General features: G+C 48.2%; 1 protein-coding gene across 3 annotated transcripts in view; it reads left to right on the plus strand.

Annotated features, from left to right (window-relative positions):
- LOC138455904 (G patch domain-containing protein 4) overlaps positions 1-24398 on the plus strand; it is a 296404-nt gene that overhangs the window by 161025 nt on the left and 110981 nt on the right. For all 3 annotated transcript variants that reach the window (XM_069607140.1, XM_069607141.1, XM_069607142.1), the window contains one exon: positions 12620-12727. In XM_069607140.1, the coding sequence (XP_069463241.1) occupies positions 12620-12727 (108 nt within the window). The remainder of the gene's footprint in view (positions 1-12619; positions 12728-24398) is intronic.

The raw sequence follows: 24398 nt of genomic DNA on the forward strand, positions 1-24398 counted from the left end.
GTAAAGCCACTGAGCCTCCTGTCTACTTGTCGATCTACTGACCTATCGCTCATCTGTATGAGGCCCAATACCGGGCTTACTTATGTATTTGTTTCTATGAAACCGACCTTGCATGCACCTATTAATCTGTTGCTCCGTAGAATACGTTGCTTGGCGTATGTAGATCTTAACAGAACATGTTGCCCACAGCTATTGTTTCATTTGTAAAGCAACCACTGAGTACGTGAGGGGATGGCTTTTGATAGCCTCAAATATGGTTTGATTTGTAACAGAACCGCCGTGTTCCAAGTGCGCTGGCTACACGGCAATGGCGCACCCCACTGCGATTGCAATGTTCATAAATATTCTATTGTTGCGTGCTAGCCCCAGTTGGGCTGCTGCGAATGCTGGGCCGAGTTGGGGATTGCTCAGCCACGGGAAAGAAAGGGGGGGAGATGCTTACACTGCTAGTTGGGGTTTTGCGGCGAGGGTGGTGGGAGGGGAGGGGGAATTATTCAAAAAAGGCAGAAAAGGTATGGCAATGCACGCGCTGGAGAGTCAAAAGCGCATTCTTAACTCTAACTGTGAGCGTATACGCCACCACAGAAACTGGGATGCTCATTGAGGTAATGATATGGCTGTCCAAATAATGTCATGGAATGTCCGTGGTATAGGGAACTTTACAAAGGCCCGTAAGATTGCAACATACGTGCTGAGACATGGTTCGAAGATACTTCTCCTCCAAGAAACGCACGCGCTGGCCCGACTGGCATTCTGCATTGCAACCTCCTGGGGTCCGAATAGGTTCTATACCACGTACTCCTCCCGGGGGGCGTGGCCTGCTGAGCATGGTGCGAGGACGCTGATCTCCTGAGCTCCGGCCCAGCCACGTGGTCAGATCCTGCTTTTGGTGCCAAAAACCTTATTTCACCATCCACTCTTCAGGGCATATTTACATCGAGCGATCTGCAATACCCTACAACTTGCTCCGACAGAAATTGGACAATGAGATCCCTCTGCGATACTCCGGCCCGGCTCCCCTCCCTCCCCTGGGGGAAGCACACAAGAACTGGCCGGGCCGCGTTTCCGGACCCTGCTGAGGGTGCCTCAAACCCCCCCACACCACTCGTCCTTTGGTGCAGGGGTATATCAGGCGATTGCCTGCACCCGACAGCCTTGTCCGACAAAAAACGGACGACGAGGACCCACAGAGGCACTCCGGCTTCTCTCCCCCTCCTCCCTGTGGGAGGCACTTGGGACCCGGCCGGGCCGTCTGGCGTGACCCTGCCTTGGGCGCTGGAAAGACAATCACACCACCGATTCTCGATATAGTGCTTCATCGAGCGATGCACTACACTCGACACATCAATCCGACAATGATCGGAGGACGGGGACCCGCTGGGGCGCTCCGGCCCGGCTCCCCCACCTCCCGAGGGAGACCCACAAGATGGCGCCCGCATTTCACTAACGGCCCTGCAGCGACCGAAACAGACGCACTCCTCTGGAGCCTGACTCCGACCACACACGCATCTCCCTCGCCGCCCATTGTGGTCTGGAGGCACGGGGCACTTACCAAGGTGGACCAGCTAGCCCCTCCGAGACATCTGCAGGGGGTCGGGGAAGGACGAGGCGGGAGACCACGCGCCTGGTGCTAAACATCCTGGGAGCCTGGCACAGACACCCTGACGCCATACAGAGCTGGTGCGCGCCCAGCGCGAATCCATCACAGCCTCCCTATCGGACCCCCCGGACCACTCGCTTCGACCCTGACCCCGGGCACATCACGAGAGTTCTCCAGCTCCTCCTGGGTGCGGAGCCCCCCACCTACGCAGGTCATTTTATTCAGCCCTTGGACTGGCAGCTAGCCACTCGGGACTGAACCCCACATGCTTCAAGTGAGGGGAGCGGGGAACGGGCCCTACCTGACCCTTCATAAACACGCGCTCATCAGGACAGCCATATGTAGAGCGCTAAGACGCTTCCTCCGGAATGCACACTGGAGCCACAGCAGGAATTGCCTATTATGGGTGATACTCTTCCCCCTCTAGGGGACCAAATCCACCACACTCCTAACCCTGGATTGAACCCCACCAGAATTCTTGCTGGGTCAGACAAATTAGCCACTGCATTACTGGACACACCTGTCCACCCTGGCCAACAGTAGGAGTCCATGCTGGGCGGCTCCCCTAGTCCTGCCTGCTCCATAGCATCCCACGTCTCCCCAGCTCCCCATAATACATCAAAAGACCAGACCCGTGGCACAATCAATGAAACCGCCCTGGACGACTGGGGCCACAACTTTTCTTTTCCCACAGAGGTAGGGTTTGTGGTTACTGAACCCCCAGGACCTGCATCCCATTAGGCAGGGGGATCCCGCGCCATAAACCAAAAAAGTGATCACAATCATATGCCCTGACAGGGAACTCCAGAACCTCTGTACTGTCAAGCCCGATTAAGACAATCCACAATGGCTGCAGCAAGGAACAAAGCCAAAAATGCCACTCTGGACCCTTTCATTACCTCAATCTCACCCCACCGCCCAGCCTTTAACAAATGACCCAACAACCAGGGACGCCCATGTGGTAGACGCCAGACACAATCAGGTGTTGGGGGGCAATCAAGGCTCTAAGATAGTTTATAGATCCGAAGATTGGCGAAGTGAAGGCCGATATCCAGTTGATAAGGCAAGATGCCCGCAATCTGACGGAACGGGTTACTATCATTGAGTCTTCCCAGCGGGACATGGCAGGTGACACGGCAGCCCTGAAAACTGAAGTCGCAGACCTCAAAAATAAGGTTTCCCTCCTAGAAGCAAGGTCCGAGGAGGCGGAAGGCCACACTAGGCGCAGTAACATCAGAATACTAGGCATCCCAGAAGGGACTGCAACTACAGACCCGACGGCCTTCGTGGAATCACTAATACAACAAGAAATTGGGGTAGCAAATCTTTCACAGGGCTTCGCCATAGAGAGAGCCCACAGGTCGCTCCAGAAGAAACCCCCTCCAGGCTCCTACCCTCGCCCCATCATAGCGAAGGTCCTCAACTTCCGTGACCGAATGGTGATCCTGAAATTTTCAAGAGAGGGTGGAGAAATAGAGCGGGGCAACTCAAAAATCACCATATACCCCGATTACACTCAGTCGGTCCAAAGAGCGAGGAACTCTTTTGTTCCAATTAAGGCCAGGCTCAGGAAACTAAACTTGAAATATATGCTGCTATGTACCTCGAGTCTGAAGGTAATTTATAAAGGTAGAGCAGTATTCCTAGAGACGCCGACAGCGGCTACCATGTGGATGGAACATAACCTGGCCGAGGTCCCCATCGAAACTAATCAAGGGGAACTTAACGAGGACAGCCAAGGATGAGGGCTACACCCCCCGACACGGGCACTCGCACCTTACGTGATACACCCGAGAACTTTTAAAACCACCACCCTCAACGAAGCAAAACTACAAAAGGAGAATGCTGAATGACCCCCCACACATGCACACGGACCACGACCCCACGAAATCCCAGTACCGACCAGTTGTCGGCACACACCTACTCGCGCCAGACACCCGGATTGGGTCAGACAGCGTGAGAGCACCTGAGCACTCCACTTCTGTGACAGTAGCTGGGTGCACCAGTTTATAATTGTTCTACACAAGTTGTTATTGTTTTGACAGCCCTAACTCTGAGGACCTTTAACCAACCTGAAATGAACCCGGAACTAAACACTGGAGTGGACCACTCCACACAAACAGATCTAGGCAAAGCTCATAACATATCATTGAGCCGCAGTGAAAGAAGGGATCCCCCTTGGCAATTAATACAACCATGCAATGGCATCAAAACTCAGGGTGATCACATGGAACGTCAGAGGGATGGGATCCTACCTCCGAAGAAACCGAATACACTCCTACCTGAAGAGAAAGAAGGTATCATTTCCCCTCCTACAGGAAACACACCTCTCTTCTGACTCTACAGACAAACTATCAAACTACTGGGGAGGTCAAGGTAATGGCTCATCATACTCGAAGTACGCAAGAGGAGTATACACATGGGTGAGCCCAGGCATACCATTTCAACAGATGGGGGTAGAATCAGATAATGAGGGCAGATACCTGCTGGTTTGGGGTATGCTGGAGAACACTCGAATATGCATAATAAACCCATATTTCCCCCAATATGCCATACCTTCCTACCTTAAGAAGTTATGCGCCAAAGTCATGCTCCACAGAGAATACACCCTTATATGGGGAGGCGATTTCAATTGCGTTATGAATGTAGGAATGGACAGATCCGCCACTCCACCAATACAAAATAATCTTCCCACACAGGCCCTACAAAGAGTGGTTGAGGACTTGCATCTGATAGACATCTGGCGAGACCTTCACCCCGATGACAGATCCTACTCATTCTATTCAGCCCCTCACAATTTGCACACCAGGATAGACTACCTCTTTATAAATGATGAACTAACCCCACGGGTCGAGTCCGCGGATTACCTGGGCAGATCAATCTCGGATCACTCCCCACTAATGATACAACTCTGCCTTCGCCCTCCCCGACCTCCCATCCCAATGTGGTGAATGCCAGCAGAATCATTAACCGACCCCCGCATTCAAGGAGACCTTGGCCGAGAAACTAGAAGAGTACATTGAGATTAACAAGGGATCGGTGGAAAAGTGGAGCACTCTTTGGGAAGCTATGAAGGTGGTGACAAGGGGAGTGGTGATCGCTGAGGCAGGCGGGATCAGGAGGCAACTGAGAAAGGAATTAGAGGCTGAGGAGGAAAAGATCAGGCAACTCGAAAACAACCCCTCTCCCACAATCGAGACGGAAAACGAGCTGAGGGAGATCAGGGAGGAATGCAGAATCGCATGGGATAGGCTCTCGAAATTCGACTACTCCACTCGCACCATGAAAGCTCATAAAGAAGCGGACAAACCGGGTAGGATATTAGCCTGGTTATGCAGAAAGGAACACCCAAACCTGGCCCTCAATGAGATCCAAGACGACAAGGGCATAGTCCACAGAACACAACAAGGAATAAATGATGTTTTTTCCGATTTCTATGAGGAACTCTATACCCACAGCGACCGAGTACCCGAGGCAGACATAAGAGGCACCTTGGCAGAAGTTGACCTCCCTACACTGAACCAGGAACAAAGAGACATACTGGGACAAACCATCACGATCGAAGACATCTCTGAGGCGATACGCTCTCTTTCCACGAGTAAGACACCTGGAACCGATGGCCTTACCCCAGAGTTCTACAAGGCATACAAGGAGATCTTGTCCCCCATACTGCATGAAGTCTATGCAGAGGCATTTGAGACTGGAACACGATCAGGTACCATGAGAGAAACCCTCATAGTGCCAATGCTCAAACCTGGCAAACCACCTGCAAAATGTGACTCATATCGCCCGTTGGCGATCCTGAACTACGACGGCAAAATTTTAACAACCATTTTGGCCAAGAGGCTTGCAAGGGTAGTAGGTACATTAGTACACGTGGATCAGAGCGGCTTTGTACCAGGGCGCAACACCACAGCCAACCTGAGAAGGCTCCAGCATTTAATGGCACAAACGGAGGAATGCAGAGAGGACCTGGCGGTTCTCTCACTAGATGCCATTAAGGCCTTTGATTTTATTTTCTGGGAGTGGCTGATTGAGACCCTGAGGGATTTTGGACTTGGTGAACACTTTATCAGATGGGTCAAGGTACTATACAACAACCCGGAGGCAAGGGTAAAAACAGGGGACTTGGTATCGGGGGCCTGGGCTATTCAGAGAGGGAGCAGACAGGGATGCCCGCTTTCTCCAATGTTTTATATCCTAGGCCTGGAGCCAGTAGCAATTTATTTTAGGAAACCGCTTTTTGACGCAGGCATCAACATCAGCGGAACAGACATCATCTCCCTTTACGCCGACGATGTTCTACTATATCTTCGAGACCCTCAAAAAAATGCTCCCACAGCCCTAGACATCCTGGATAACTTTGCAAAATCCTCAGGGATAAAGTTCAGCCGGCAGAAATCATGTGCCTTCCCTTTAGCTGGGGGGAAAGAGCATAGAAGAACTCCCTAAGATCGGGATACAATGGCAAGTGGAGGCCTTCCGTTACCTGGGCCTTACCATCAAGCACAGACCAACCTCCACTCACGAATGCAACACAGAGACCGAAGTGTCAGGGATACGCAGATCCATCAAATTCTGGCTGAAACTACCGCTCTCAGTGATGGGCAGAGTGGCAATATCTAAAATGATTATACTGCCTAGATTCCTCTATTATGTCACCAATATAACATACTATATCCCCCCATCCTTCTTCAGGAAGCTGGAATCCATAATTAAAGACTTCCTCTGGGGGAGGACCAGGCACAGACTCACATTAAACATCCTCACATTGCCCTATGCCACTGGAGGCATCCAGTTACCCGACTTCCAAGGATATTATCTAGCGGTACAATTGTCCCATGTGGCCAAATGGCTAAGTGACGAACCCACAGCCGAGACTAACCTCTTCAGCCAATTAACCTCACCCATGCATCCAAAGGAACTGATATGGAACCCCAAAATTGGGCCTCTTAACCCGCCCATGATTGTACAAGTGGGGCGACAGGTGTGGAAAAAGGTCACCGCTATTGGGCTACAACACTCATACTCTCCGGAGATCCCCATCCTAGCAGATGTATGCAAGACCCCCAGCGACCTTACTACAATGAGGAGATGGGAGGACTATGGCCTCTACACGTGGGGAGACACGTTCGATGAGGGGCTATTCAGGGACTTTGAATCACTTCAGGCGAAAGACGGACTCTCCCCGGGACAATTCTTATGGTACCAAAAGGTGAAGCTTATCGCCAAGGAAAAATGGAAAATGTGGCCTGAGGAGCCTGAAACCCAGGCCCTCATACAGGAGATTTACGGTGTTGGCGATGGCTGGAAACCGACCTCGAGATTATACACCCAGATAAACGATAGACCCAACCCAAGGAGTGCACGCCTGAAAGAGAGATGGGAGACCGACCCGGGACTGGAAATTGCAGAAGGGGAATGGTCGAGAGCCTTATCATACCCTAAAGAGGTCTCTAGGAATGCTAGATTCAGGCTAATTCAGCTAAATGTCTTATACAGGACCTATATGACCCGCACAAAATTTCCACATTTAACGACTGTTCCAGCCCGTCATGTCCGTGGTGCCCCTCGGACCATGCCAACATGATCCACATGTTTTGGACATGCCCCAAATTACAGAAACTCTGGTTCGCCGCTGAACAGACCTGTAGGAAAGCTGGCCTGGAGGTATACGAATGGACACCTAAAGAGTGCCTCTTGGGCACCCACCCGAGACTGAGTAAAATCAAACACCCGGTGAAGCTAATGGACATAGCATGTGTGCTCACAAAAAGAACGATTGCCATGGCCTGGAAATCTCCACGAGACCCCAGGTACGAACCCTGGATCAGGGAGTTGGAAAGACGGACAACAGCCGAAACCAGAGCCTGGGAGGAGGGGAACAACCGGGGTGGGGAAGACTCGAGCACTACACTAGAGGCCTGGAAGGCCCTTCTAAGAGACATGATCTTCTCAACAAGCTACAAACCCCCCTGAGCTTATCCCTCGCGCTGAACATGACAGCTGAACCCACAAACTGCAGCATTAACTCCCCCTCCCTGACCCCCTGGAGAACAAACGGAGCCCAACAAAGTAGAGGTCGAGATCCGACTACAAAGCTTGGGGCCAGGTAACTCCGAGGACAAAAAGGCAGTCAAGATATTACTGTTATCCGTTTATCTGTTTATTGTTCAAAGTTGCTTATGCTTATATGGCACAGGAGTAATGTAACACAGGCTCTGGCCATCATCATGAACGTAATGAATATGTACCTAAAGTAAATGCCAATAAAAACATTTAAAAATAAAAAAAAATACCACGTACTCCTCCCAATCCAGGGGGGTTTTGACGCTAGTCCATAAATCTCTGAGATTTACCCTAAACAAGAGCTTTATCGATACTGAGGGGAGATATGTGATACTTCACTGCATACTCGTGGGCCGAGAGTGCTTGCTGGTGAACACCTACGGCCCCAATGTCGACACTCCTGAATTCTTTGGGAAAATGTTCTCCATATTGGAGAGATTTCTGGGGGTCCATATAGAATGGGGGGGTAGGGGGACCTGAACCTCATTCTTGACAACACATTGGATAGAGCCGGTGTGACGCCCAGAACACATTCACGTGCGACTAGACGCCTACTGATGTGTATGTCCTCCCTCGGACTGCGGGATGCCTGGAGGGTCCTTCACCCCACAGTCCCGAGAGTACACATTTTATTCTTCTGTCCATGACGGCTCCTCAAGGATAGACAGATACTCGTATATTGAGTCGTACTTAATCCGATCATGCACCGGTGACACTGAGAGTGGAACTTGCACCCCGTATCCCCCCCCCGCAATGCCTGGCGCTTCAAATCTGACACGCTACTTGATGTTGTGTTCAAATCTGAGATCCTTAGTGCAACTCTAATCGGGACACTACTCTTGGGGTCCGCTGGGAGGCATTCAAGGTTTATATTAGAGGCATGGCCATCTCCCATGAAGCGGGCGTCTTAAAATCTATCAGGAGTGATTTACAATGCTCCGAGTCTCGCCTCAAAACGCTAGAGCTCGAATGTGCCACAAATGCACCCCCCTCCAAGTTGGTACCAATTCGAAAGGAATTGGAAACATTTGAATCTCATGCCATGCGTGAGGTACGGTACCTGGCGCGGCCAGTAGCGGCTAGAAAATATGGAGCGGGCGAGTGCCCTGATTAATTTGGCCAGTGTTCTACCAGGACGAAGGGGAGTAGAACCTACATTGAATGTATCAAAGGTGTACACAGGGTTCCACAGTGGTCTGATCGGCAAATACTCATGACCTTCTCCGAGGTTTATGCCGCTCTATTTACTCCAAAACATGAGCATAGCACACAAGATATCTTAGATTTGCTGGATCAAATCCCTATGACCATTATAATCCCAATCCACCCATGAACAGTTGGACGCCCCTATAACACTGGAAGAGATGGTCAACGCCATAACGGACCTCCCCCGAGGCAAACCTCCGGGCCCTGACGGACTCACTTTGGAGTTCTACCAGGAGCATGTTGCCGTTTAGCACCCAAACTGTTGGAGGTTTGGTCTGAAGCGCTTCATCTGTCCATTCTCCCCCCAACAATGCGTGAAGCAATAATAACAGTTCTCCTCAAGCCTGATAAGCCCAGCGATGACTGTGGATTCTATAGGCCCCTGTCACTTATGAACCTCGACACGAAGATTCTCGCCAAGACCCCTGCTAATAGATTTCTCCCCATTATGCCACACTTAGTCCACGATGACCAGAACGGTTTCGTGCCTGGGAGATCTACGGCTCTCAACATTAGGAGGCTCTTTAATGTTCTCTCAAGGATTGATCAGGGGGTTGAGGCAGCTGCGGTCACTCTTGATGCACAAAAAACCTTCTGTATGGTCTTGTGGCAATATTTGTGGGCAGTCCTGGAAAAGATGGGTCTTGGCCCAAAAATGATCCACTACATTAGGGTGCTATATACCTGCCCCACGGCTAGGGTCTTGGTAAACTCCTTAACTTCACCACCAATTGATCTACGTAGAGGCACACGTCAAGGCTGTTCCTTTTCCCCTATTCTTTGCCCTGGTTATTGAGCCAATGGCAGACTATGTTAGGGCTCGTCATGCTCATAGAGGCCTATGCCTGGCGGAATCTCCTGAAATAATATCGCTATATGCGGGTGATGTTCTTTTGTACGTCAGGAACCCATCCACACATTTAGACCCTATATTGAGAGAAAAAATCAAAATAGGCACATTCTCTGGCTTCACCATCAACTATACGAAGTCCGAAATATTTCCCCTAACCACAGCTACCCAACGGTCAACCTGTAAGTACCCCCTTAGATGGTCACCCGATGGTATCGGATATCTTGGGGTCCGAGTAACATTATCCTGATCTACTCTGCTCGCTGGCAACTACACTGCAGGAGATAAACATTTCAAAACCAAAGTCACCAGATGGAGCGCCCTACCACTCTCCCTGGCTGGTAGACTCTCATTGATTAAGATGGTCCTTGTCCCGAAACTGTTATATATATATATTCAGAAATGTGCCGAAATGGCAGGGAAGAAATACTTAGAGGAACTACACGCTATGAGCTCAAGATTCTTGTGGAACTCCGGAGCGGTTTGCAAAAAGTGTCAGCACATAACATTACCATAAGAGGGGGTTTTACAGCGCCGGACCTGGCCCTGTACTGGCTAGCGACACAGGCCCAATTTGCTTCGTATTGGTACAAACATCCTACTGCTCCCCCTCATGTTAGGTTGGAACAGCTGGCAGGGGTCAACACCATGACCTTGATCCTCCAACATGAATACAAACGTAGTGCCCCTGCTGATCCCGCTGCGACTACCCTAATGGCATGCCGTCGCCTTATAGAACATGACTCCGCCCCTGCTACAAATGGCTCCCTGTATGGCGCTTCCCTGGGCTAATTCCTACTCGCGATACACTCCTCTCCCGACATTGGTCCGCCTTGGGATACCACGCCCTCACACACCGTTTTCCGGAAGGGGAGTTTATAACCCCACAAACCTGGGCCCCGGCCATACAGGTTCCGCAATGGAAATGCTGCAGTTTTACCGTCTTCGGGCTGCAATCCGTGACATGTGGTCATCTTTTCCAATAGAGCCCCCAGATACTCCAGAGTTGCAATATATCACCAACTCTGGCAGTAGTCACAGGATGGTATCTTCCCTACATAAAATGATCTTATCCAAGCTCCCTGATAGGGTTTCACCTGCCCGAGATGCCTGGGCCTAGATATCACGGACGACATTTGGAAAAGGATGTGTTCTCACACACGGGAGGTCTCCATGAATCCTAGATATAGATGCATGCAATTCAAACTGCTAAACAGAGTGTACTACACCCCATAAAGATTAATGAGATGTTCCCGCGACCAGATACAGGTCTTCCCACGATGTTTGGTTAAGGAAGCAGACCATGAGCACATGTTTTGGTCGTGCGTGGCTCAAATCATTTTGGGGGGAAATCATTGATGCATTCTCTGAGCTAGTGGGCATGACAATTGATCTGGACCCGTTAGCTCTCTTGTTTGAAATTTGGAGGGGGGAGGAAACCAAGAAGATGTCTAGATTTCTGAATGTAGGGAGCATGGTGGCGAAGAAATGTATATTGCAATGTTGGAAGCGCCTTTCTCCACCTACCTTTTAAAATGTGGCTCACCGCCCTCACCTGGACACAGACGTGCAAAGAGGATTATATTGCCTTACTTCCCTCTCAAGCACGCCCGAGAAATATTTGGACTGAATTTTGCAGCTATCTCAATAGAATAACTGGCTCAGACTCGTCCCCAGCAGTATCCCCTGCTCTATGATTAAGCAAGTGTTATTGATGTGTATGCTCATTCCGAAATTGATGTGGTTGTTAAATATAACTTTCCACAAATGTCCTGTATCCTAGTTGTCATTAGAAACTGTAACATGTCCAGTGCCTGTACATGCCTACTTCTGCCAATATAAATAAATAAATAAATAAATAAATAAAAAAGGGAAATTCCTGGGATTTCTGCAGCAGTTATATTAATCCACTTAATTATATCACTTGGATTGGCAGCTGGTGTGAGTGGAACCTATAAATTTCAGATTACTCACACAGGTCATCTGCAAATCAATAAGCCCCTAAAATAAAATACAATTGTCCAATAGCGATTTTGTAAACTACTGTTCCAGCTCAATGGTTTTCAACAGCAAAATACAGAGGAGACCACAGACCTCTCATTGCATTCAAAATAGTTAGTTTTTATGTCCACTCACCCCACGACTCCCCAGCAAAACACCAGATTAAAGTCTGCCTGTCCAGCACATGAAGTGCTGAGTTTTCTTTTGCACTTTCACACCTCTGCATGTACTCAAAAGGACAGAAGCATTTGTTTAATGATCCTCCTAAAGGATTAACATGACATGCCTGACTGGTTCCGGGCAGAGTCAAAGCACTACTTAATGCATTTTGTAGGGGAATTGTGATCAGCTTCAAGTGAAAATTAAGTATTCGGCCGACTATCTCATTTTCAGCCAGAATTCTGCCGAATACTTACTCAAAGGTGAATTTCAGAACACACCTACTGGGTGAGCTTTTAGCCCTGCACACACAAAGGGCACGAGCAACTGGTCTGTGTCTGCAATCCATGACTGGCTTCCAGTGCCAACCAAGCACTGCCTAACCGAGTGCTCTGCCTAGCTTGACAGCCGCTTGCATCATCGGCGAGTAGGCTGAGCAGTCTCCTCTGCTGCTTCACTCCCTCTAATCCCCCTCCCCGCCATCTCAGCTACTTCAGAATGTGTAGTAGAATACTACCCTTCTGGAACTACCACTACTGTAATTTATGCACTAGACAATCACTTAAAGCAAGCTAATTCCATTGTTCTCTAGAAAGAATGTCTGAATTCAGGTATAATCGTAGGTATGGAAGGCTTATTTTAAAAGAGCTCAACATGCTAAATTCTTAATTTAGAAGGACTTGTGCTTGGATCGGATTTCTGTTAAACTTTGTGATCTACTGCTTTTTTACCAGGATGGTGCCCAGGTGCGAAGTCTTGCTGAGAAGGACTTTGAGATCACAAATAAAAAGCCGCAGAAAGGACTTGGAAACCGCAACATGTTATATGGTCGCTTCATCAAGGTAAATGGATCCTAGAATGCATCTGATCACCAGGACTTTCTTTGTATTTTAAGTGTGCATGTGATAGCTTGGGTTGACATATACAGGCTGCACACTATCTCTTCATATCCTAGTATCATTAGTCTGGGGACTGAACAAGATAAGGCCATGTTTTGCAAGAAAAAGTAAATGGAAACAAAACATAACAAAAATGTTGTCTGTGGTACGGGACAGTAGGTCACCTGAAACCAACCAAGTCAACAGACCAATGTTTAAACGCTGATCTCCATGTTCCACATCTGGCAACTTGTTCAGTAACACCATCACTGAATGCAGAGGCGTTGCCAGGATTGTCTAGCAAATGGGGCCAAATGCTAATGTAGTTGGGCCCACTGCACTGAGAAAAATATCTGTAAATACCCACACACTGCTGCTGAGTAGGCATTTACAGATTTTGGGTGGGCCTTGCCCCTCAGGCCCTACCCTGCCTACACCTCTCTCTGAATGAGGGTGGTTTTCACTGGTTGTCAAGTTATTTTTTGGTGGTGGGAGGGATGGCAGAGTGGGGGGAGGAGAAGTGCACATTCCGGAAGTACTAAACCAGCCTCGTTATATTTCGTTGGTAGTTACATTCTGCAGTGCCATAATTAAGAGTTAGAATGGGATATTTGCTATATCCATTTAATAGCATCTTTATAACCTTGGGCAGTGTTAGGAGCGTTTTTCTAAAGTCCACCTAGGGGCTTAATAAAACCATCATACAGAAAAGGTAGCAGGCGCCCCTCTCTAGAAAGAACACAGCATGATAACCTGTTCTGTGGTTTTATTCCCACTTTTAGAGTCTGTAGCCATCGCTTTTTTGCTCATTGTACTTTTTACAAAGGAGGAATATCCTTTTGCAGATCAGTCATTGTCCCGCCCACAAGCGCAGTCCAGCACCGCAGTGCCAGGCAAAACTCCTTTGAACAAGAGTACCAACAGCAACCCCAGAAACGTGTTTCAGCAACTCTTAGTATAAGTCTGTACTACCCAAAGGATCTTGGTAGAATGGCAGAGCAGTCCGGCTTATCATCATAAGAGGAAGATGTGAGCTTGTAGGCAAGTACACTGAACCCATTAAATGCAATAGTCCAAACAAGCTCTTACACTGTAAATGAAATAATAAAAATATACATTTATACTTATTTACACAAGGAAGGTAGATAAATACTTGTTTCACTTAACCAACACACACAGGAATTTATAGCAATGCATTTTAGAGGCGATTGATTCAATGGTAGTGGCTTGCGGTTGCATTTGTTACTGAGAATGACGCTTATGACAGTTCTACCGTATTATCGGTAGTACCGCACACTCGCATTGATTTACAACATATACAGTAATTGTATTCGCTTAGTAAAACCACATCAAATAAAGTCTGCAGGAAGGAAGATAGTTGGTTATGTATACTTTAGCAACTCTTCACGTTTTAGTGACACTTTTCAGTGCAAAGTCCAATCCCTAACTATAACAAAAAGTCAGTGCAGGAGTGGAACCAAAGTCTTATGTAGCAGCAGAACAGGTAAAGTTCCTCTTTAGTCACCTAAATAGAAAGGGTTAGCAATAGAACAAAAGGTAGGGGGACCATGCAAAAGGACTCCCAAATAGGGGACAGGCTGGCAAGTCTGTGCCAGAGGTAGGGTGGACACCGGAGACCCCTTCATGCACTCCAGTCACACTGGAGCGACTCTTCAGTTTAAGGTAAATTCTACCTTTTTAGCCCCACAGTACCTTACGTTACAAGAAGGAAACATAGCTGGATTCTCCTCGTGCAGCAGGGACGGACCCGGTCTGCTGATTCCTTGGTCTGCTGGTGAAAGGTAGGATTCTGAATGGGAGCAGCAGAAGTCGCGAGAGAGGACCCTTGAACCTTATTTCTTCGGTCTCTTTGGTTGGTCTGCTATTTTGGCACCTTTTTATCAGCTCCAACAAAGGACGGTATTCGCCCGGTCGATGTTCTTTGATTCCGAAGTCCTGCACTCATGTTAGGGGGCTTAGATGTGTGGCCTAGTGCCTCTGGATGTCCAACTAGAGCTCAACCAAGTTCTGGATGGATTCCGACTCGCCGAGATGTTGCACTGCAAATGGGTTGGTGGTCTCCTGGTATTGGGGGTCTGAAGCTCTGGAGAGTTACAGCACCTCGGGAGATGACTCAATGTGTAGTTAGTCCCACTGTTGGGCAAGAATTGATGTAGTAACCCTGTGGGAAACTACACAACCCTTATCCTCTTGCTATTAGGTTACCCACCTTTTGTTATAGGCCTGTACTACACAAGTTGGTAGTGTGACTGAGCAGCCAGGCTTATCTCAAGAGGGGTAAATTTGAGCTGTAGCAATGAAATCCACCAATACAAGTAGCCAAGTAACACTTCCACTCAAGGTTTCTGTTATAAATAATGATTTATTTATTTAACAGTAGTTTTTTTTTTAAAGTATTCTTTTAAAAGGACAATGTTTGGAACAATCAAATATACTTTAAATTACTTTTCTAGAATCAACACAAGATAGTAGATGATCTCTAGAGATGCTTCTTACACACTTCCTACACTCGGGGGTGACTTAACCAACTAGGACAGTAATGGCATTTATATATCACTAGTACACTTGTAGATTCTGGGGTTGGTAGAAAGGAAAGAAAAAAGGTTAAACAGGTTCTCGGAGCAGGTGAGCACTTTAAGTCTTCCAATGAAGTCTAGATAAAAACCCAGCAATAATGGTTAAAAACCAAGTAATCACATATGAGGGACAGTTAGTATCAAAGTCAAATTGACTAGAAGAGTCTGCGGGGAGCCAGGACAGCCAAAGTCAATTGGAGCACAGTCTATGGAGCTGAGGCACTTCTTAGCAAAGTATTGCACAAAGTTAGAAGAAAAATTACTGTAGGGTCACAAGCTGTTACACTTGTGATCGGTAGAGCTGAAAGTCTCAAATGAGCAAAGCTAAAGACACTGAGGTAAGTACCCCAAGTCAGAAGAGTACCTTTTGGTTAGAAGAAGAGTGATCCAGCTGGCTTCTGTCTGGTTGCATCGATGCAGATCCTGAGTTCCTGGGCCTCAATTGTGGGGACAAGAGGGAGGACGTCTGGAGGACTCGTGCTGCAGCAATTAGGAGGTCGGCAGCACCTTCAGGCTCTTTTCGGATCAGCAGCACTTTGCGGTATCAGTTCTCGGTAAACAGCACCACCCCGGATCTTGGATATCGGTTGGGCTTCCTTCATTCCTTGAGTCCTGCACTCTGGTGAGGAGACTCCAGCTCTGGTCGTCCTGCTTCTGGAGGGTCCTGGGGAGACTCCTGGAGCTTCTGGCCGGATCACAGACGTTGCACTCGACTAGGGATTTCTTGACCCCTGGCACTCAGTTCCTGCAGCAGCAAAGAAGTACAGCCAGTCGGGAAAAATGGTCCAGTGGAGTTTGTCTTGGGGTTAGTTGGTCCCACTAACCCAAGGGAAGATGTTGTCCCTCCCGGAGCTTCTCTTGTCGATTAGAAAAAGGCGTTTTGGCACCGCAGCAGGGCTACAGCGGGCAATTCAAAGGTCCAGGAGGATGCAGCAAGCTTTGTTCACGGTTTCTTCGTCGGGTTGGTCTTCCCAGTGGTGAACTCTGTCTTCAGTCCCCAAACCCTTGCCTTTTAAGCAGGTGTCTCCCATTCATGCAGAGCCTAACCGCCACTCAAACAGAAGGGTGGTTGTCCCTTGTAACCACTCACACCTGGTTCTAGTTAAAACTCCCAGAAAGTATAAAGGCGGAGCTAGAAAGTGCAATCTGAGCGAGTTGGGGATGCTGAAAGGTTCAGAAAGCCAGAAGATGACCCGAAGAGCGGCAGAGACCCTGGGAGACCTGGAGGAGGAGAAAACGCCCCTGACACTGGCCCTGTGAGTCCAGAGGAGACTGCACTGTGGAGTAGGAGCTGTACCTCCAGAAGGCAAGACCAGGGGCAGCTGGGGTTGCCTGGCGGTACCCACAGTAAGACTCCTCCCTTGGGCTAGTCAGGCGAGCCCAGGTCTCTGAGGATCAGCGGGAGAGACCCTGACCCTATCACAATATCCCCTTTTAGCTCCTGCAGTTCCCAATGCCAAATGCTGTTTTGGGGGACTTGAAGTGGGAGCAAAATCCTGACAGTACATTCTGGGACTGGAAGTCCCAAAACTCTTTTTGAATACTGTGAGGTTAGAGGAGACTCGAGCCCGGCAGAGGGAAGTCTTCTTTATGAAATTTGTGAGAGGCATCCGAGCCCGGCAGAGGGAGTTGCTTCTGAAGTTTTTGAGAGGGTCCGAGCCCAGTAGAGGTTGACCTTGCAAATATTTGTGAGAGGAGCTGGCACCAGAGACAGTGGGCCTGTGCCACGTGGGCACTCATTAGAAGGTCTGTGTATGGTGCCCCTTCTCCCGAACCATGACGAACAACAAGTACCTAGATGCTTTAGGGAAGGCTCAGCATGAGGTTGCAAGGTGGTCACACGAGGGTCAAACTAAACCCCTTGTACATTCGAAAGTCTTTGACATATTGTGAAGGCTAACGTGAAACCAACTGAGGGATGCCTGTGAATTGTAGTGAACCCTAACACACCCCAGAACGTTCTGATAAATGAACTGTGCAAAGCCTGACTAGGTGCTTTTAGAGAAGGCCTGACTGGGGGCTGAGACCCGGACTTGGGTAAAGGGAAGAACCGAAGGGATTTAGAATTACTATTTGTTGTGAACTGTGGCAAATGTGAACCCGACGGAGGGATGCCAAGAGAAAACTAGTGGAAGGGAACCTGCGTTTTCTGATAAGAATTAGAAATTGTGAACTGTGCAAAGTCTGAGCCTGACTGAAGGAGGCTAACGTCGAAAGAAGGATCGGAACCCAGCTAAGGGGGGGGGACACAAGGGTGAAGAGTAATTGCTTGACGTGAAGGTTAGTAGAAGGAACTTTTTGTTTGTTTGATGCATCAGGCGCTCTGAAGCAAGTGATAAAAGATACTTGGACACAGAAGGTCCTGATATAGAGAAAAGGAACTGTAAGCGCGTACCAGAGAAGCCCAGGAGGGTGCTGTGCTCAAGAGTCCCGCCTTGTCACGTTCTTAAAACGTGGGCAATGGAGACCCCGGCCATAACATCCTGACTTAACATTTTGTGAACACTTCTTTCTTTTCTTGTGAACAATTTCCCACACTATTTTATAGCATAGCAGTAAGTATTGACAATAGTTTTTTATTTTAGTATAGGCCCTTTTTATTTGACGACACCACTAGGACTGTATTATTATTGTTGGGTGGTCGTAGCTTGCTCCCATCTTAGATTTAGGTTTAGATTAGGCATTTATCAAAACATTTTAAGTCAATAAACACCCTTGAACTGTGATCACTTGTGTCTGTCGTCTATCATGCCTTCCTTACAGTATCCCCTTAGCACTCCACATAAGGGGTTTTGTGTTAATCGCTCATAGGATAACAATTTTTTGGAAGGATGAAAAGTATCCCTCTATCCTTACGAACAGTAGTTGTTAAGGATAGTGAAAATATAAAAGGAGAACCCAAATGGTTCCCAGCAACACTGCACATAGCGGGCTGTGTGCTGCAAAAGTTAAACACAGATGCCTTTAAAGAGATATGGAAGAAAACACAGAAAAGAGTTCCAAAAATCTGAGCAAATATGAATGAATGAAGGGAAAGCAAAAGTGCTGCGGGCCTCACTAGGAGAGGAGATTAAGCACATAAAGGATGCATCTCCCGAACACTTGTCCCTCCTCCCCCCCAGACTAACGGACAGGAGGATCTAATCCACTCCTGCATGGATCTCTTGTTCTAATTGGTCATACCATCTGAAGCGACCAGCATTCTTATGTTGGGTACCTGACCAATGCTCCATGGTGAATTTGAAGCCTTGAAGGCTAATGGACCGCCTGGGCCACTTTGAATTGTCTCTCTTCATCTGCATCAACCACCTTAAGGGTTGGTGGTCAATTTGAATCCTGAAAGTAGTTCCGTATAAGTATGGCCTAAACATCTTTAAGGCCCACACTATGGAAAAACATTAACGTTCAATGGTTTTCTATTATGTTCATTGATCCTCCAGACACTGTCGTTTCAGTGCAGCTTTATTTCAGTTCTCGCTACAGCAGCCCCAAACCTTTCATATCATCACAACTGTTCTTCTCATAGCAAAACATTCTACCCAGAACCAAATGATGCATGGTCCATAACCGAACATCCATGCCAACCCATAGATGAACACTAACATTGCAGTGACAGTGCAAAGTAAAATTATGTACATTACCTAAATAACTATGTACACATCCCCACCTGGGTGTTGGACCATCGTATTGAAAGCCCAACCTAATTTCATGTATGATCTTTATTACAAACACATGAACTTGTGTTTAACCTACATAACACTTGCCCACCTAGTTTCCGGATTCTTTTAGTTTTCTACTAATGAAGCAGATGGGGTGATGCAAGACTGCTCCAATCCCTGTGTTGGAAGCATCAGTGTGGACTAAGAAGTCCTGGGTATAATCTGGAGCTCTCAGTACTGGAGCTTTATAGAGGCATCCTTCAGCCCGTGAAATGCTTTTTCACAAGCTATGGTCCCATAATTCTCAATTAAGTTCCTGTAAGTCATAAAAAGGCTCATACTTGTGTTTGAGTACTAGGGGTGTCCCAGTCCTGTACAGCTTGTACCTTGCTGGGTAAGGGCCTGCTCTCGCCTCCTCCCTCATGTACAAGGTAGACCACTTTACTTTGACCAACTTGGCAGTTGCTTGCCTCGATAGTCAGATTGGCCTGCCGAAGAGTCGTCAATACCTGTTCAAGATGAATACTATGTACTTACCTGGTAGGACTGAACACTGCAATGTCATCCAAACCATGCAGAAGTTCTGAAAGCATTCAGAACATGATTGACCTTTCTAAGAAAAGTGGCAGGTGCATTTTTCAATCTAAAGGGCATGACCTTAAACTGGTGTACAGGCCTTCTGGGGTAGAAAATGCTGTTTTCTCCATGGCATGGTCGTCCATGGCAACTTGTCAATAACCAAGTCACATGTACTGAGAGTCACATGTACTGAGGAATTACGATGAGCCCAGCTTATCTACCGGTTCATCAGTTCTTGGTAAAGGATGGGCATCAGTTTTGGTAACTGAATTAAAGGCCCTATACACCACACTGAACCTAGGTTCTTCAGTAACTGTGTTTGGCACTAACGCAACTGGGCTAGCTCATAGACACGTGGAGTGTTGAATTACTCCAAGGTCCAGCATCTTGTTGACCTCTTCTTTAATGTGATTCCTCATATGATCTGACATCCTGTAGCCCCTGCTTTTCACAGGTACACTATCACCAGTTCCAATATGCTTCTGGCCCCAAGGGGGTGAATCCTGGTGTAAGTGAAAACGGAGGTGAAAGCTCAGCTAACAAAGATTTGTACTCCTCCTGTTGTTGCAGTGTCAAATTAGAATCGAGTTTAACTCTTTCTATAGACCCATCTGAAAGATGTCCTTTTTAGAAGATCTGGTAGAGGCTCACTCTACTCTTCTTGATCAGAAGCTAGAAGCAAAGCTCCGATCTCTGGTCTAGAGACATACGATTTCAGGCGGTTGCCCAAGTCTACCAAATAGTTGACCACTCCAAGCTTGCCTACAACCTTGAAGGATCCTGTCCATTTGTTCAGTATGACTCTGTCTTAATGGAACCATTATGAGAACCTGTTGGTGTGGAGTAAACTCTACCATGTTGGACTTCTGGTCCTGCCATTGTTTGACCAAAGCCTGACCATCTTTCAAGCTCTCAGAAGCCACTGTCTCATTTGAGCCATGCTCTCTCTGATGCCTAGTGCATAGTCAGTAATTTGTACTGGCTTTAGGGTCGGAGCACTCTCCACAGTCACCTTAATTGGGGCCAAAGGGCCTCTGACTGGATGACCATAGAGGAGCTCTGTTAGGTAGAATTATCATTTCTCTGCCAATTCCCTTTAACATTTAGACCCCCAGCTCTCTTGCTGGAATCAGGGATTTTAAATGTTTACTCCTGAGTGAGTCAGATCTCCCACCCCTCCTCCCCCCCCCCCCAACTCCCTCATGTGTTTTTCTTACTAGGATTGTGTGTTTCTTATGTGGTCTGGTAAACTCGATGGGCATCTACATTTTGCGTTGTGACAAACAGCACCTTTTGTGCAGTGCTGCTGAGAAGTTCCTTGGACTTCTCTTAATGTTTAAATATATTTTCTTGGGTGAACTACTGTTCCCAAGAATAGTAAGATATTTTTTTTGTCTTGCCTTTTTTCTTTTTGGGTCCAGCACACACCACCCTATGTGGATTGCTGTGGGGGTGGGGGGGGGTTACATACCTTATCCCACTTCTCATGTAACATTCTGTTACACTAACTAACTTGAATAGCTGTTGGCAATGGTTTCTTTTTTACTACCTTTGTGCTATGTATCGGCAGGCTGATACCTCAGCTGCAATACCTCACCCAAGGGTGACCATTTTCCCAAAATGGCCCGTCTTCCTTTTTCACCATTTCTTGTCATCTAGTTCCTTCTGGGCTTTTACTCTGTTATTTGAATCAGGGTTGAGTCCTTTGTGTCTTTTGTCTTTGGCTGGCTTCAGCCCCCTCCCCGCCCCCAGACTCCAGTGTCTGGAAAGGGAGGAATTGAGGCAGGTTCCTGCAACTTCCCTGTCCTTTGTCTCTAGGTGTGTCTGAGTGAAGCCAGGTCCAATTGGCCAGCTGGCTCTCCTGGAGGGCAGCCACCCTGATGGGCAATTGACAGCCCTAGGGCTATGAAGGAATGGGAACTTGCTTAAACAGGCAAGGTTTTGGGACTCGATGCAGAGTCGACCACTGGAGGAAAACATCCGACAAAGACGTGAAGAGATGCCAGCAGCACCTCCCCCCTCCCACCTCCCCCCCCCCCCACCGGGCCTGAAGTGGCCGGTGAAGCCCTGCAGCCGTGCTGACCCCGTTTTGGGACGACTTCCTCCCTAAGGCACACCAGGGACACCACCCCCGATCCTCAACGCCAGGCGTCGACAAACTCCGGAGCCACTAAAGGACAGGGAAAACATTTTTCCACTCACGGGGAGGGGGGAAAAAACAGCAGAAGAAACAACCTTTGCACTCTTCCACACCTGTGAAACACTCCACTCCCCCTAAACAGACAGACAAAACCAGGTCTGCTGATACCAGCAAAGCTACTCAAGATAAATCCCATAGACTTGCTGAGAGAGTTATTCCCAGTTCCGAAAAGTGGTCCAGTGAAGACCTAGATAGGGTCATGTCAAGAATGTCTTCTTTGGCAGATTTTTATGATAAAAATCCAGAACATTTCCTCTCGTATGATCCACAGGGGGCGACACCCTCGGGCTCTACTGATCCTATCCCCCCCCCCCCCCCCGAGTAAAAAGCCCCGGTTTGAAACTCCGATGAGGTCAGAACCCTTCGAGGTACAACCATACGCAAGACCATACTCACTGTATCAAGGAGAGGCTTCCGTTTGTGAGGACCAAGAATTTGGTATGATAGAAGAGCAAACCGGGACGGGCTACTATGGGGATGATGAGGACTAGGAAGAGGAGGACCCGGAAACATACAGAGTAGATTCCCCGGTAGAGAACGAAGCCCCGGTTACTGACTCCCCGGTCGATAACCAACCCCTCCTAAACGAGGTTCTCGCACGTGCAGCAGAACATTTCCACATTGACACCCACGGTGTCCAGGAGGAAAGGGACTTCGCAGAAGAGTTAGTGGGAGAAAGGAGGCCTGTTGCCCAGACCATCCCTATCCTTAAATCCATTCAGCGGAGAATAGATCCGTCCCTGGTGAACCCGAACCTCACCAGAGCAGTCAATCCCAGGGTTGAAAAACTTTTCAGGGCGGCCCAGTCTGACCCTCTCTATATAAGAGGACATCTGAAGCCAAACTCCCTAGTTGTCACCAACACTCGTAAGAGGGCTGGAACACCCTTGTCATCGTCCGAAGCTCCTCCCGACAAGGAGAGCAAAAAACTATACGGTTTCGGCAGGAAAGTAGCCTCAGCGTCCGCCTATCAAGCAAGGATTGCAAACTCCACCATCCTGTTGGTCAGCTACAACTGCCATCAGTGGGAAGAAGTCGCGGCACTCATAGCCTCTGCTCCTGAACCTTTAAAGGGCCAGTTAGCTCAGATTTCCGCAGAGGGTAGAGCCGTGTCTGGTTGCATTTTGAAAGCAACCTTCGATGCCGCGGACAACGCAGGCAGATTGATAGCGGAAGGCACTGTTATCAAAAGACATGCGTGGTTACGGCAGTCTGGTTTTAAGGCAGAAACCCAGGCATCATTGTTGGACAAACAGGTGGAAACCGATCTGTTTGGTAAGGCGGTCGAAGACGCACTGAAGAATGCCAAGGACGAATACGAAACACTCAAGCCCCTTGGCCAGTTAACCATTAAACCCCCTAACCAGAGAGGGAATAGTAATTTTCGTCGCCCACGCGCCCAAAATTCCCAGAGAGGATCTACCTAATCCCAAGGGCAGGGTACACAGTGGAACAACAACCAACAGTCTACCCAGGGTTACGGCAGGGGTAATAGGAGAGGTCGTGGTAAAGGCAGAGGCAGCCCCAACAAGGGAGGCGGCACGCCTCCACCAAAGCAGTGACGCTCAGTTCAGGGTCCCTTCTCACACAACCCCAGTAGGGGGACGCATTTCCAACTTCACCCAGGCTTGGGAAGGGATCACATCAGACAGATGGGTGCTGTCAACAGTATTCACAGGATATTGTATAGAACTACTGCAGCATCCCCGGAACCATCCTCCACAACAAAGAGTACACTCTTTAGAACATCAGAAGATTCTCCTCGAGGAGATCGCCATTCTGCTAGAAAAGGACGCGATAGAACTCGTCCCGGGACACCAGGTAAACAAGGGTATTTATTCAACTTACTTCCTTGTGCCAAAGAAATATTTGACAATGCGCCCAGTATTGGACTTACGGCCTGCCAACAAGTATGTCAAGCCCCAAACATTTCATATGACCACGCTACAAGAGGTAATCCCCCGCCTAAAAAAGGGGGATTACATGGCAACCTTGGATATGAAAGATGCTTATTTTCATATTTCCATGTTCCCAGCGCACAGAAAGTATTTGCGCTTCAAGGTGGACAGCCGACACTACCAATTCAAGGTACTGCCCTTCGGGATAGCTTCAGCACCAAGGGTATTCACCAAGGTACTGGCGGTGGCGGCTGCACACCTACGCAGGGAGGCAATCCCAGTGTACCCTTATCTGGACGACTGGCTCATAACGGGGGAAACCCCAGGAATTTGCAGGACAAATATTCAAGGGACTATCAACCTCCTTCACGAGTTAGGCTTCTCAATCAACGAGAAAAAGTCAAGCATAGTGCCAAGCACCTCAAAACAATTCCTAGGAGCAATCCTAGATACCCAAGAGGGGTTGACCTTTCCTTCAGAAGAAAGAAATCGGAATATACTACTGCAAATTTCGCATTATCAGTCCGGTCAACAAATAACGGTACGCAAAGCGTTTACTGGGCATGATGGCGTCATGTATTTACCTGCTCCCCCACGCGCGCCTGCGCATGCGTCCCATGCAGGAATGGTTGGCGAAACAGTGGTCTCAGGCAAGTGGTCATTGGGACGATCTAGTGGTCGTTTCACCAACACTGGTACAAA

Source organism: Ambystoma mexicanum, chromosome 1p (genome assembly GCF_040938575.1).
Source record: "Ambystoma mexicanum isolate Mex_15411 chromosome 1p, UKY_AmexF1_1, whole genome shotgun sequence".
NCBI lineage: Eukaryota > Metazoa > Chordata > Amphibia > Caudata > Ambystomatidae > Ambystoma > Ambystoma mexicanum.